The following is a 14,882-nucleotide window of genomic DNA, read 5'->3' on the forward strand; positions in this document are numbered from 1 at the left end:
AATTAAACCATTTTCAACTTTACCTTAAAGTATCACTGCTGCTATCTTCTTTATTCTGCTGAACACATATAAAATCCGAAACAGTCAACCACACACGTTTTTGCCAATTAAGGATACCAGGAAATGCTAGAATGATACAAAAATAAATCTATGTTACATGTATTATAAGTATATTAATGTTTCACAATGGATTCTCAAAGGTATTAACATTTTACCACAAAAATATTTTTCACATGTACTGAAGCTACATTTGTTTGGGTATCTTAAATATAGTCTTCCCATGTGCCATATTGATCTTTTACTAAATGTAAAGATGAAACTTGACAGTCTGGCTATGTAAAATAGGTTCTGCTTTGCTGTTGAATTGAGAGAGGAAAAATGGAGAAAGGTTTATAATGGACAATAAAATGAGAAGTGAGATTGTTAGTGGAAGAGAAGAGAGAGGCATTTGGACAATTTTTGCAAGGAAACAGTGCAAATGACTGGGAGATGTATAAAAGAAAGAGGCAGGAGGTCAAGAGAAAGGTGCAAGAGGTGAAAAAGAGGGCAAATGAGAGTTGGGGTGCAAGAGTATCATTGAATTTTAGGGAGAATAAAAAGATGTTTTGGAAGGAGGTAAATAAAGTAAGACAAGAGAACAAATGGGAACATGGGTGAAGGGGGCTTATGGGGAGGTAATAAAAAGTAGTGGTGATGTGAGAAGGAGATGGAGTATTTTGAAGGTTAGTTGAATGTGTTTGATGATAAGAGTATCAGATATAGGGTGTTATGGTCGAGGTGGTGTGCGAAGTGAGAGGGTAAGGGAGGATGGTATGGTAAACAGAGAAGAGGTAGTGAAAGCTTTGCAGAAGATGAAAGCCGGCAAGGCGGCAGGTCTGGATCGTATTGCAGTGGAATATATTAAAAAAGGGGTGACTGTGTTGTTGACTGGTTGGTGAGGGTATTCAGTGTATGTATGGTTCATGGTGAAGTGCCTGAGGATTGGCAGAATGCATGCATAGTGCCATTGTACAAAGGGAAAGGGGATAAAGCCAGGTGTTCAAATTACAGAGGTACAAGTTTGTTGAGTATTCCTGGGAAATTATATGGGAGGGTACTGATTAAGAGGGTGAAGGCATGTACAGAGCATCAGATTGGGGAAGAGCAGTATGGTTTCAGAAGTGGTATAGGATGTGTGGATCAGGTATTTACTTTGAAGAATGTATGTGAGAAATACTTAGAAAAGCAAATGGATTTGTATGTAGCATAAATAGAGAATATGATAGAGTTGATAGAGATGCTCTGTGGAAGGTATCAAGAGTACATGGTGTGGGAGGGAAGTTGCTAGAAGCAGTGAAAAGTTTTTATCAAGAATGTAAGGCATGTGTATGAGTAAAAGGAGAGGAAAGTGAGTGGTTCCCAGTGAATATCGGTTTGTGGCAGGGGTACATGATGTCTCCATGGCTGTTTAATTTGTTTATGGATGGGGTTGTTAGGGAGGTGAATACAAGAGTTTTGGAAAGAGGGGCAAGTATGCAGTCTGTTGTGGATGAGAAGACTTGGGAAGTGAGTCAGTTGCTGTTCGCTGATGATACAATGCTGGTGGCTGATTTGGGTGAGAAACTGCAGAAGATGGTGGCTGAGTTTGGTAAAGTGTGTGAAAGAAGAAAGCTGAGAGTAAATGTGAATAAGAACAAGGTTATTAGGTTCAGTAGGGTGGAGGGACAAGTCAATTGGGAGGTAAGTTTAAATGGAGAAAAACTGGAGGAAGTGAAGTGTTTTAGATATCTGGGAGTGGATTTGGCAGCGGATGGAACCATGGAAGCGGAAGTGCGTCACAGGGTGGGGGAGGGGCAAAGGTTCTAGGAGCCCTGAAGAATGTTTAAAACGCAAGAACATTATCAAAATGGGTATGTTTGAAGGAATAGTGGTTCCAACTATGTTATATGGATGCGAGGCATGGGCTATAGATAGGTTTGTGCGGAGGAGGGTGGATGTGTTGGAAATGAGATGTATGAGGACAATATGTGGTGTGAGGTGGTTTGACTGAGTAAGTAATGAAAGGGTAAGAGAGATGTGTGGTAATAGAAAGAGTGTAGTTGAGAGAGCAGAAGAGGGTGTATTGAAATGGTATGGTTACATGGAGAGAATGAGTGAGGAAAGATTGACAAAGAGGATATATGTGTCAGAGGTGGAGGAAATAAGAAGGAGTGGGAGACCAAACTGGAGGTGTAGGGATGGAGTGAAAATGATTTTGAGTGATCGGGGCCTGAACATACAAGAGAGTGAAAGGCGTGCAAGGAATAGAGTGAATTGGAACAATAAGGTATACCTGGGTGGAAAAGCTGTCAATGGATTGAACCAGGGTATGTGAAGCATATTGGGTAAACCATGGAAAGTTTTGTGGGGCCTGGATGTGGAAAGGGAGCTGTGGTTTCAGTGCATTACACATGACAGCTAGAGACTGAGTAAGAACAAATGTGTCCTTTGTTGTCTTTTCCCAGCGCTACCTCGCGCATGTGGGAGGGAGGGGCGGTGCCATTTCATGTGTGGCGGGGTGGCGATGGGAATGGATGAGGGCAGCAAGTATAAATAAGTACATGTGTATATATGTATATGTCTGTGTATGTATATGTATGTATACGTTGAAATGTATAGGTATGTACATGTGCGTGTGTGGGCGTTTAAGTATATACATGTGTATGTGGGTAGGTTGGGCCATTCTTTCATCTGTTTCCTCGCTAACAAAGACAGACAGCGACAAAGTATAATAAATAAATGAAATAAAAAATATTAGACAACTTCATGAGAAATGAAAACATTGTAAATATGTTACTCGGAACACAGGTTAATCTTAGTCTGTGGCTTTAGAAAGGTGAGGTAGTTGTAGGTGACCTGAGCTTTAATCCCTTTACCTGTCTCTTGCTTCATTTGCCTATCCAGAGATGGTTGGTATACTATACTCTGGTTCTCTTAATCTGGACTCAGTCTCCACAATATTATATACGAAAGAACCTGACACTGTATTTTCTATTTCCTTGTCGTTTTACATGCTGATCTACATGTGTGTGTGTGTACTACTTACTTTTAGCCCCCAGGAGTCCCTTCTATCTTTAAGAGGCTCCTGCAGCACTTAGGAAGCTGGCCACAACCAATGGTCATGGACACATGTCATATAATGCTGTGATGCCATGTATGCCTATGTGTAAAGAATGCAGAGGAACTGGGCAGTAAAGCTCAGTGTCTTGATTGTGGTAGTTGCACTAAGGGTATAATGGGTCTTGGGGTAGGGTGAAATGGTGTTTGTAGTGTTGTAGGGATGGGTGATGTTCAGAGCATAGATAGGCAAGTGTGACTTGTTTCTCTGGGGAGTGTCACATCTGATGAGCATATGTCTAGTGGTGTGGAGTTTAAGGCTAAATTTGGAAACCAGTAATTTGGGGCTTGATGGATTATTTTAGAGAGTATGTGTTTTGTTAAGTGTTATACTTGTTGGGGGTGGAGGGTTTTTGAGTAGAGGGTGCTGAGGTATGAGGCAAGGGTGTTTTTCATTTCTACTTGGGGGTTGGTGGTAAGCTATGGAGTGGGAGAGGTCTAGCGATGTAGCACTGAATTGAATGCCAATGTGCACAGGCAGGATTGTACTGAGAAGATCTTTGTTGCATTGTGTAGGTGTTGAGTGTCTGTGGATACCAGGCAGCCAGTGATTGCTCTGAGTGCAGTAATTTGTGAGGTTTGCATCTTTGTTATGTTGCTTTTGAGAGCACGGAAGAGCAGGCAGGAGAGGGACAGGTGAAACATTGACTGCAAAAGCCTTGTCTGCCTCCACTATCTTTTCAAAGGCAATACACATTTAAGGTTTTTTTGGGTGTAAACATACAATGCTTTCAGGGTGAAATCATCATACATTTAATCAATGATACTAGTACTTCTAACGGTGTAAGCACCAACAATCAGCCTCAGGGCACCTTAAGCTATCTTAAGGGAACAATGTTCTTTCTCTTTTCTCTCCCAGGTGCCACTTTATTCTGCATATTTTGCTTCTGGGCATTGTACTTCTTCCACCTGTGCTTCAGGATGGTTGGCTCTTACCTTCCCATCTCTCTATCTGTCTCTGATGCCTGTTCCCTTTGGGAACTCCCTCAAGGGAGTGGCCATGGCAAAAGAGTCTCAACAACTGATGAACTCCAGTGCTGCTTTTTAGCCTTTAGTACCTCACCCTTAACAGGCCATTGGCAGAGGGCAACTCTAGCACAGTGTTTTCAGAGGCTCCTACTTAATCTTCTTAACGACTTCTTCTACCTAATGTGTCCATCTATTGGTCTCACTTAATGTTCCTACCCATTACTTTTACCAAATATATCTACTCAATGCTCCTGCATAATTTTTCTACCTACTATTTTTATCTACTGCTCCTATTATTTTGCAACAACGCTGGGCTAGCGCACAGCTTAATGAATAAAAAATCTGGAGTTATGACGAATGAGTTGTGAGTTAAGTGTTGTCAAATGTTACATGACAAAAAGAGACTGTAAGTCTGTGGAGATAATGCCAGTAGTCCACTTGCAAATGAGGCAGAAAGAAAAGACAGCTACCTGGGTCAAAGGAGTGCAACTTGGCAATCAGTGAAGTGCTGGCTCACTACACAGCCATCACTATCCCTCCCAATACCCAGGCAAATAGTACCAGAAACATACCTCCCTGATAAGTTGCTACCTATCAACTACTACCTACATTTTACCTTTCTAAGGAGGAGAAAGCCCAAATATTCACTTGGAAGCCAAAAAATATGGGTACACGCGAGATTTCTAGGTGCATTGGGTGCTCAGAATGCACGATCAGGCAGCTGTTTCCTGCAACACCTCATCAATGCCTTGCCTTATTCAGGACATCAAGACCATATGGATTGGAAACATGGACCTAGAATACTTCAGAACCTTGCCAATTTTCCATGCCTAGACATCTGCAGATGGTAAGCAAGGCCAAGTAAAGATGACAGAGTAATAAAACTTGAGTGTAGCATTGCCTTTGACAAAGTATGGAGAGGCGAACAAGGTTTCTTGCGGACACTGTATGCGGAATTCTTTTACATATGTATATGAGTAAAGTACGTAAACAATGTATCTAAGTATACTAATACAAAGTCAAAGAGCTAAACTTACTATCTTCGGACCAATTTCTTGGTGAGGATGGAGCAAAGTTGGCAAGCATCAGCAGTCTAGTTGTATCTGTGCCATAATCCTGAAGCACTTCCTGTAACCAGTGGTAAGTAGTGTCAAAACACTTTTATATTCAAGGATACCTCCCCAACAGATACAACACTACATACACACACACTTGATCAGAATTTAACAATGGGTTACAAACTTATATCACGTATATTCACATAATTGAAAAATGGTAAAGAAAAGTCTTATTCTGCAAAATGGGTCTGAGTCTGAAAAGATTTTCTGTAGGTCAAGACAGTTAGTTTTAATATGAGAGTACAACCTCTGTATTTTAGTCCCAGTTTAATTTGAAAAACAGACCTTGTGTATATTTTAGCTGAGAATAGTATGCTCAAAATCAGTGTAAATAACAAACTATAAGTAATCCTCAATGAACACACTGAAAAAAAATCAATATGAGGCAATAGTCTACAGATAACATATATCAGTTTCAAAAAATGTTTATGAAACCTAAATAAACAAAAATACACATGTCAGGCTAGATGTACTTCCTCTCTCCAAGTTCATAAAAGCCTATCTCCTCCCTTATTAAACTTGGGTTAAGCTAAGGTGAGGGTATGTACTCAAAATCATATGGTAAATCATTCTACCATAAAAGCAAAAGTAATTCCCCCATATTCTACCAGGCAATAAGCCATTCTGTGTTAATAAAAAAAGACCATATGGGTTAGTAGGTACATATTATTCATAAGTATATCAAGAAAGAACAAATGGGAAATCAGTAAAGAGGACAAATAGGGAAGTGGTAACAGGCAGTGAAGAGTTGGAGGATATGGAGCAAATATTTTGATGGATTGTGCAATGCTTGAAGTTAGGGTGGCAGATGTAGGGTGCTTGAGTTGGGGAGGCATGCAAAGTAAAAGAGTCAAAGAAAAAGGTTTGGTGAAAACAGAAGAGATGGTGAAAACCTTGTGTAAAGCGAAATGTGGTAAAGGCAGCTACACTGGATGGTATTGCGGTTTAATTTTTTAATAAAGAGGGCAACTGTGTTGATGAGAGGTTGGATAAGATTTTCAATACACCCATGGATCATGCTGAGGAGCTTGTGGATTGGCAGAATGCATGCATAATGCCAATGTGCAAACAGCAAGGAGAGTGTTCGTACTACAGAGGGATTAGTTTGTTGAGTGTACCTGGCAAAATGTATGGGAGAATTGTGATTGAGAGGATGAAGGCATGTGCAGAGCAACATTGCAAAGGAACAATGTGGTTTCAGGAGTGGCAGAGGATGTGTGGATAACATGTTTGTTTTACAGAATGAGTGTGAGAAACACTTGAGGAAACAGAAGGGATTTGTATGAGGCATTTATGGATCTGGAAAAAGCATATGATAAGGTTGACAGAGATACTTTATTTAAGGTCTTACAAAGATAAGGTTTGGGAGGAAAGTTGCTAGAATCAGTGTGAAGTTTTCATCACGAGTGTAAGGTATGTGAGCAAGTACGGAGAGAAAAGGGTGAATGGTTCTAGGTAAAGGTTGGTATGCAGCAGGGGTCTGTGATGTTAACAAGGCTGTTTTACTTGTTTAAGGATAGGGTGATGATGGAGGTAAATGCTAGGGTCTTGGGCGAAAATGTAAGTATGCAGTTCGCTGGACTCAGGGTAAGGGGGCCTGGAAAGTAAGTTAGTTGTTTGCTCATGAAACAACACTGATGGCAGATCTGAATAAGAAACTACAAAAGTTGGTGTCTAAGTTTGGAAGAGTGGGTGAAGGAAGGAACTTGAGAGTAAATGTGAATTAAGGAAAGGGTATTTGGTTTAGTGATGCAGAGAGACAGGTTCACTGGAGTGTGAGTCTGAATGGAGAAAATTTGTAGGAATCTGAGTGTTTTAGATACCTGGGAGTGGGAATAGTAGCAAATGGAACTATAGAAGCAGAAGCAAATCATAGGATGGATGAGAGAGAAAAGGTTCTGAGAGCACTGAGGAATAGGTAAATAGATAAGTCATTATCTGGGATGGTAAAAACAGAGACTATCAGTAAATTTTAGGGAGAATAAAAAGATGTTCTGGAAAGAGGTAAATAGGGTGCGTAAGACAAGGGAGCAAATGGGAACTTCAGTGAAGGGCGTAAATGGGGAGGTGATAACAAGTAGTGGTGATGTGAGAAGGAGATGGAATGAGTATTTTGAAGGTTTGTTGAATGTGTCTGATGACAGAGTGGCAGATATAGGGTGTTTTGGTCGAGGTGGTGTGCAAAGTGAGAGGGTTAGGGAAAATGATTTGGTAAACCGAGAAGAGGTAGTAAAAGCTTTGCGGAAGATGAAAGCCGGCAAGGCAGCAGGTTTGGATGGTATTGCAGTGGAATTTATTAAAAAAGGGGGTGACTGTATTGTTGACTGGTTGGTAAGGTTATTTAATGTATGTATGACTCATGGTGAGGTGCCTGAGGATTGGCGGAATGCGTGCATAGTGCCATTGTACAGAGGCAAAGGGGATAAGAGTGAGTGCTCAAATTACAGAGGTATAAGTTTGTTGAGTATTCCTGGTAAATTATATGGGAGGGTATTGATTGAGAGGGTGAAGGCATGTACAGAGCATCAGATTGGGGAAGAGCAGTGCGGTTTCAGAAGTGGTAGAGGATGTGTGGATCAGGTGTTTGCTTTGAAGAATGTATGTGAGAAATACTTAGAAAAGCAAATGGATTTGTATGTAGCATTTATGGATCTGAAGAAGGCATATGATAGAGTTGATAGAGATGCTCTGTGGAAGGTATTAAGAATATATGGTGTGGGAGGCAAGTTGTTAGAAGCAGTGAAAAGTTTTTATCGAGGATGTAAGGCATGTGTACGTGTAGGAAGAGAGGAAAGTGATTGGTTCTCAGTGAATGTAGGTTTGCGGCAGGGGTGTGTGATGTCTCCATGGTTGTTTAATTTGTTTATGGATGGGGTTGTTAGGGAGGTAAATGCAAGAGTCCTGGAAAGAGGGGCAAGTATGAAGTCTGTTGGGGATGAGAGAGCTTGGGAAGTGAGTCAGTTGTTGTTCGCTGATGATACAGCGCTGGTGGCTGATTCATGTGAGAAACTGCAGAAGCTGGTGACTGAGTTTGGTAAAGTGTGTGGAAGAAGAAAGTTAAGAGTAAATGTGAATAAGAGCAAGGTTATTAGGTACAGTAGGGTTGAGGGTCAAGTCAATTGGGAGGTGAGTTTGAATGGAGAAAAACTGGAGGAAGTGAAGTGTTTTAGATATCTGGGAGTGGATCTGTCAGCGGATGGAACCATGGAAGCGGAAGTGGATCATAGGGTGGGGGAGGGGGCGAAAATTTTGGGAGCCTTGAAAAATGTGTGGAAGTCGAGAACATTATCTCGGAAAGCAAAAATGGGTATGTTTGAAGGAATAGTGGTTCCAACAATGTTGTATGGTTGCGAGGCGTGGGCTATGGATAGAGTTGTGCGCAGGAGGATGGATGTGCTGGAAATGAGATGTTTGAGGACAATGTGTGGTGTGAGGTGGTTTGATCGAGTAAGTAACGTAAGGGTAAGAGAGATGTGTGGAAATAAAAAGAGCGTGGTTGAGAGAGCAGAAGAGGGTGTTTTGAAATGGTTTGGGCACATGGAGAGAATGAGTGAGGAAAGATTGACCAAGAGGATATATGTGTCGGAGGTGGAGGGAACGAGGAGAAGAGGGAGACCAAATTGGAGGTGGAAAGATGGAGTGAAAAAGATTTTGTGTGATCGGGGCCTGAACATGCAGGAGGGTGAAAGGAGGGCAAGGAATAGAGTGAATTGGAGCGATGTGGTATACAGGGTTTGACGTGCTGTCAGTGGATTGAATCAAGGCATGTGAAGCGTCTGGGGTAAACCATGGAAAGCTGTGTAGGTATGTATATTTGCGTGTGTGGACGTGTGTATGTACATGTGTATGGGGGGGGGGGGGGCCATTTCTTTCGTCTGTTTCCTTGCGCTACCTCGCAAACGCGGGAGACAGCGACAAAGTATAAAAAAGAAAAAAAAAAAAAAAAAAAAACAGGTATGTTTGAAGGTGTAACAGCCCCAGTAATATTGTATGGATACTAAGCATAGGCTATATATGAGAATATGAGGAGGAGGATGGATGTGTTGCAAATGAAATTTCTAAGGACAATATGAGATGGTCTGATCAAGTAAGAAATATAAGGGTATGAGAGAAGTCTGGTAACATGAAGAGTATGGCTGAGTGAGCTGAAGATGGCATGCTAAAATGGTTTGGACACATGGAGGGAATGAGTGAGGATAGGTTGACAAAGAAGACACATGTGTCATAAGTGGATGATACAAGGAAAAGACAAACCAAACTGGAGAGGTGGCATTCTCTTTACAAACATACAATCTCTCCTTGTCATACATAACAATTGACAGCACTTAAATTACACAGCTCATTCTTTGTAACTCTTTGTAACTCTGCTAGCACTTTGTGCTAGCTCTTCCTTTTGGCAAAATAGTAGGAGCAATAGAAAGTAGTAGGTAGGAACATTTATGTAAGAGCTTCTGGTAGAACCATTAGGTAGAAATAGTTGGTAGGAACATTAGGTAGGAGCCTCTAAAAACACTAAATTTACCCTCTGCCAGTGGCCTGTTATGAGTGAGACACTAAAAGCTAAGAAGAGGCATTGGAGTTCACTAGTTATGGAGACTTTATTGCCATGGCCACCCACTTGAGGAGTTCCAGAAGGAAACAGGCATCAGAGATATAGATAGAACAGATAGATAGGATTGAGTGAAAATAAATTGGGCTATGCATGAGGCACACACAAGATAAAATGAATTGGGTCGAGGTGGTATACATGGAGGAGGTGGTGTGCTGTGAGTGGGCAGAACTTGAGCGTGTGAAGCACCTGGGTGAAACTAAGGAAAGGTCTGTGGGGCCTGGTTGTGGAAAGGGAGCTGTGGGTTCCTTGCATTACAAATGACAGCTAGAGAATGGATGTGAGCAAATGAGGCCTTTTCTTCATCTGTTCCAAACACTGTGCTGTTAATACAGGAAAAGGTGAACAAGTATAAAAAGAACATATAAAACTCATATTTGGAATAAGGCTTCCTTATACGACAAAAGAGTTAATTCTTAACTCAGATAAAACTCATATCTACAATGAGGCCTCCTTATAAGACAGAAGAGTTAACTCTTAATTCAGCAATGAGTAAAATAACCTTTCAACCAAAGAGACAAAATTCTAAGAATGATATTTGATAACATCAAGGAAAAAAAAATCTTGGTAGAAAGCATGTAATAATTACCACCTCAGAAAATTGATACTGGTCTTGCTTGCTTATGATGATGATCATATTCCTGGAAAACATTGGTACAATCACATTCAACATATGGGTTCACACATTTCCACAGTAATTGAGCATTATATTCCCGGCCAAGACCAAAGTCCCCTTTTTGCTGAAAATTCTATACCCTTATCAAATATCTATACATACATTAATATTCTAATGAACATTATAATGTTGTATGGATGTAAGTCTTGGGCCCTGAATGTAAGGGACTAGAACAGAGTGGATGCATTAGAAACGAAATGCCTGAGGGGTAACAATATAACAAAATGCTACATATTTTATGACAAGCAATACCCAGTAACAGGTAAATGTGGAGATAATGTGACAAGAGTGAGTGCTCAATCAACACAGTTTCATTTACAAGATTCCCACCACTGGGTAGATTACACACTGACACATATTTTGCCATTGGGTAGGTTATGAATCACAATGCAATTTGCCCTGATGTAATTATATAAATGGATGACGAGTATACTTAGTCCTCAGTTATAAAATACATCACTATCCAGTGATTTGCTTAACTAGTATTCTTGAAAACATAAATCAAATAATGTATACACAGAAAAAATACAAAACTTTCAGTATAACCTCCTCTAACCCCTAACAGTTATGACTGAAAAATGCCAAAAAGAGTATTGTGCTTGTCATGAAAAAAAAGAGCACAAAAAGTGCCAGCCTGGAGGTAAAGTTTGACATTTTGAAGGATGTGATATCAAGCTGGTCAATGTAGTGTTGACACTGCCAGAGCTTCTTGGATTAATGATGCACCTGAATTTTACTTGATGTTTACTGTTAGTCTAATCATATTTTTGGCCAGGTGGAGAAGTTTCTCAAGAACATAACTTCCCCTTTATCCCATTGAAATCTGAGGAAAAATGAGGTTCACTATCCAGTGATTCCACTAAACTGTGATTTCCAGGAACATGTCTCTAACATCATGCGGAACTTGGTGTATAAAATACATTAAGTATCCCGACATATTTCAACATCACAGTAAAAGAACATTTCTTTCATAAGAAAATGTAATTATTTTTTCAAACTGGTAGCAACTACAAATTCTTACATGTCATATCTGAGCCTTTACCCTGATTATCAGATGCTGTCACTACAAAAAATCACAATTCAAGTAATTCTAAGTCGTCAGGTCCCAGCATAAATAAAAAATCAAACTAAGAAATCTCCCCTAATCTTTATTTTGCTTCTTCCACTGTTGTGCTTTGACTGAAGCTACATGATCCACCACTTCCCATGTTTTTTATAACCAATGAGTTAAATAAGGAAGCATAAATAAAGCATATACAAAATATATCATCAGTAACAAATACAAGAACCAACAATATTAGAAAGAGGAAGAGTCAGTACCTGAGGGTTGATGCCATTGTGCTTACTCTTGCTCATTTTCTCATATGTGATCACGAGTGGTGCACATGACCCACGCTCTACTGGGGGATCAACTGGAAAAGAAAAACAAGTATGATGATGTAAAGTGTAAAAAAAAAAAAAAAAAAAAAAAAAAAAAAATCTGTTTACTTAAGTGATGTGCTTTTGATCATGATTTCACCAATGTAGTATGGATGAGAGGCATGGGATATAGTAGATAATGTATGGAAGAGGGTAGCTGTACTGCAAATGAAATGTCTGAGAACAATATGTGGTGTGAGGAGGGTAGATTAAGTAAGTAATATTAAGCAAGAGAGAGGTGTGGCAATAACAATAGTATGGTGCAAAGAGATGAAGTGGGTCTGCTGAAATGGTTTGGATATCTGGAGAGATTGAGAGACGAAAGGTTAGCAAAGAGAATATGTGTGCCAGAACTGGAGGAGACAAGGAGAAGGGGAGACCAAACAGGAGATGGAATGATGTAGTAAAAAATATTTAGAGTGCTCAGGGTCTGAACATGCAGAAGCATGAAAGGCTTGCACAGGATGGAGTGAACTGAAGCAATGTGATATACAGTGGGCAACGCGCAGTCCTTGGACTGAACCAGGGTATATAAAGCAGCAGCGGGAAACTACAGAGAGATCCATGGGGCCTGGTTGTGGATGGGGGCAGCCATATTTTGGTGCATTGCATATGACAGATAGTGAATGCATGGGAGTAAATGAGAACTTTTCCTTGTCTGTTCCTGGTACTAGCTTAATAATGCAGGAAACAGCAAACATCTTATAAAAACAAAATACCATACATTATGAACAATATCAGAGCAATATGAATGCCCTTGCCAAGCTGTCTAAAAAAGAAAAGTAAGTTTATCATTAGATCAATTTCATAAATAATCTATCCTGATCCATGATCAAAAAGTAGTCTGGACATGACAGTAAAGAATGTCCTAGAGATAGGGCCCCATGAATGTAAAACTCCATCCTTGTACAGCACAAGCAGGAAAATACAAAAAGGTAACTAAGAAAACACACAAGTGAAAAACAAAATAAACAACCTGATTGCTAAATGGTACAAGATTTCAACAAGAAAAATAATCCCTTAGTATCCTCTACAAACAATTCATCTGCTTCACCCTACACTACACCTCACCTGCTAGGTCATCCAACCTGTCAAAAAACAAAATGATTAAGCTGCATACCATATAAAACAGGTCACTCAGAACTATCACTAGATGCTACAATAACTAGCTAACTAGTAACCACAAACACTCAGGACATACACAATGCAACAGAACTCTTCCCAATACAATCCCACCGCAATATGATTGGTACTCATTTCTTTGCCATAGTATTAATCCCTTTCCACCCAAACAACAAAACACCAGTCCCAAAACAGTAATGAAAACCTTATTGGTGCTTAACACTTCATCAACTCATAATGTGCTCACAGATCCCCTTCCCAATCATCACAAACCAACAAAGTATATGAACACCAAAATTACCTGAAAAGCATAAAATAAGCACCCTCCCAACTCAATTTTACACTCCACAACATGTACATCCATTTGAGACCACATCTCCCAGACATACACAAGTTTCACTTTTTTATATATGCTCTGGGTATCACTCTACCCTACAACACTAAAAACACTGATTTAACCTATCTCAAGACCTTTCATGCCCACAATTCAACTACTTCAATGAATACATTTAAATTTTACTGCTCAATTTCCCAGCACTACACTTTATCACATATGGTCTTGCCATTGTGGATGTGGCCAGCTTCCTGAGTGCTGTAGGAGCCCAACAGAAGATGAAAACATCAGGGGCAGGAATGTGAGGGTAAGGTAAGGAACGCTGATTCTTTTGATATGCTATCTTCCCCTCTGTTACATTCAAATGCAATATAAAAGCAATTATGTGTAATTTCATTTATCCTGCAGCACCCTACCACATACATGATCCACTAATACTCCTCAGTCTATCTATCTATATTTCTCATGCTCATTCCCTCTGGGAACTCCAAATCAATGGGGTAGCCATGGCAAAAAAAGTCTCCACTTATCCCTGTCCTTACATGCCTCCCTCACATAAACCAGTCTATGTATTCTTCCAAAATTTCTCTCCATCCAGAATTCTTCTACTCTTTCCCTTTGTCACAGGTGGCCTTCCTCTCATACAAACCCCTTTAATCATACTATCATACACTCTCCTTGTAAAGTCCCCATCTTGCATTCTTTCCACATGCCCAAACCACCTTAAAGTACCATATTTCACCCCCTCCACCATTCCAAAATTCTTTCCCTTTGCGTCCCCTGCCTTACCAAATCTTTCGTACATCCCCTTATTTCTTTCATTCTTCCATCTATCTAGTCATACCACATGCTTATGTCAAAAAGCTCATTTCTACAGCCTGGATTCTTGACCTTTGCGAATCATTCCATGTCCATGTTTTGACTGTATAGATCAAGGCTGCAATCACTAAGCTATCACTTAATCCTTTCTTCACTTCCCTACTTACATCTCTACCCTTTAGTATTCCATTAAGGGACCAAATGACTCCTCTACCTACCCTGCTCACTCCCTTATCTTTCCTTCAACATCACCAAACTTACCAAAGATACCTCCAAAATACTTAAATTCTGCTAGCTTTTCTTTTTCCCCCATATCTATAACAAAGTTTTATATGCTTTCTTCTCTCACCCTACTGGGCTTTGCAAAATCTATATTTTCACTCTGTTTCCTTTCAAGCACCATTACTTTAATGTTACTCACAATTATCTTCAATCACTTATGCTTAAATACATCATATAGCACACCTACAACCTTCTGTAACTCCTCCTCACTCTCAGGAAACAACACAGTATCATACACAAACAGACATGTCACTAGCCACTATACCTCGCCACCATATTCCATCTCTGCACCCCAAATCCCTAGTTTTGATTTCATTTCTCTTTCACTCCATCCATATTTATTCTAAAAACCCATGATGACATTACATGGCCCTGCCTTACACCCACATGTATACCAAA

General features: G+C 40.0%; 1 protein-coding gene across 1 annotated transcript in view; it reads right to left on the bottom strand.

The window, feature by feature from the left end:
• The window catches only part of LeuRS-m (Leucyl-tRNA synthetase, mitochondrial), a 62,933-nt gene that overhangs the window by 25,551 nt on the left and 22,500 nt on the right, over positions 1–14,882 (bottom strand). Inside the window, exons 9-11 of the mRNA XM_071686561.1 lie at positions 11,828–11,919; positions 5,142–5,232; positions 24–126 (exon numbers count right to left, since the gene is read on the bottom strand). Of these exons, the coding sequence (XP_071542662.1) occupies positions 24–126; positions 5,142–5,232; positions 11,828–11,919 (286 nt within the window). The remainder of the gene's footprint in view (positions 1–23; positions 127–5,141; positions 5,233–11,827; positions 11,920–14,882) is intronic.

The sequence above is a fragment of the Panulirus ornatus genome, chromosome 42 (assembly GCF_036320965.1).
Source record: "Panulirus ornatus isolate Po-2019 chromosome 42, ASM3632096v1, whole genome shotgun sequence".
NCBI classification, from domain to species: Eukaryota; Metazoa; Arthropoda; class Malacostraca; order Decapoda; family Palinuridae; genus Panulirus; species Panulirus ornatus.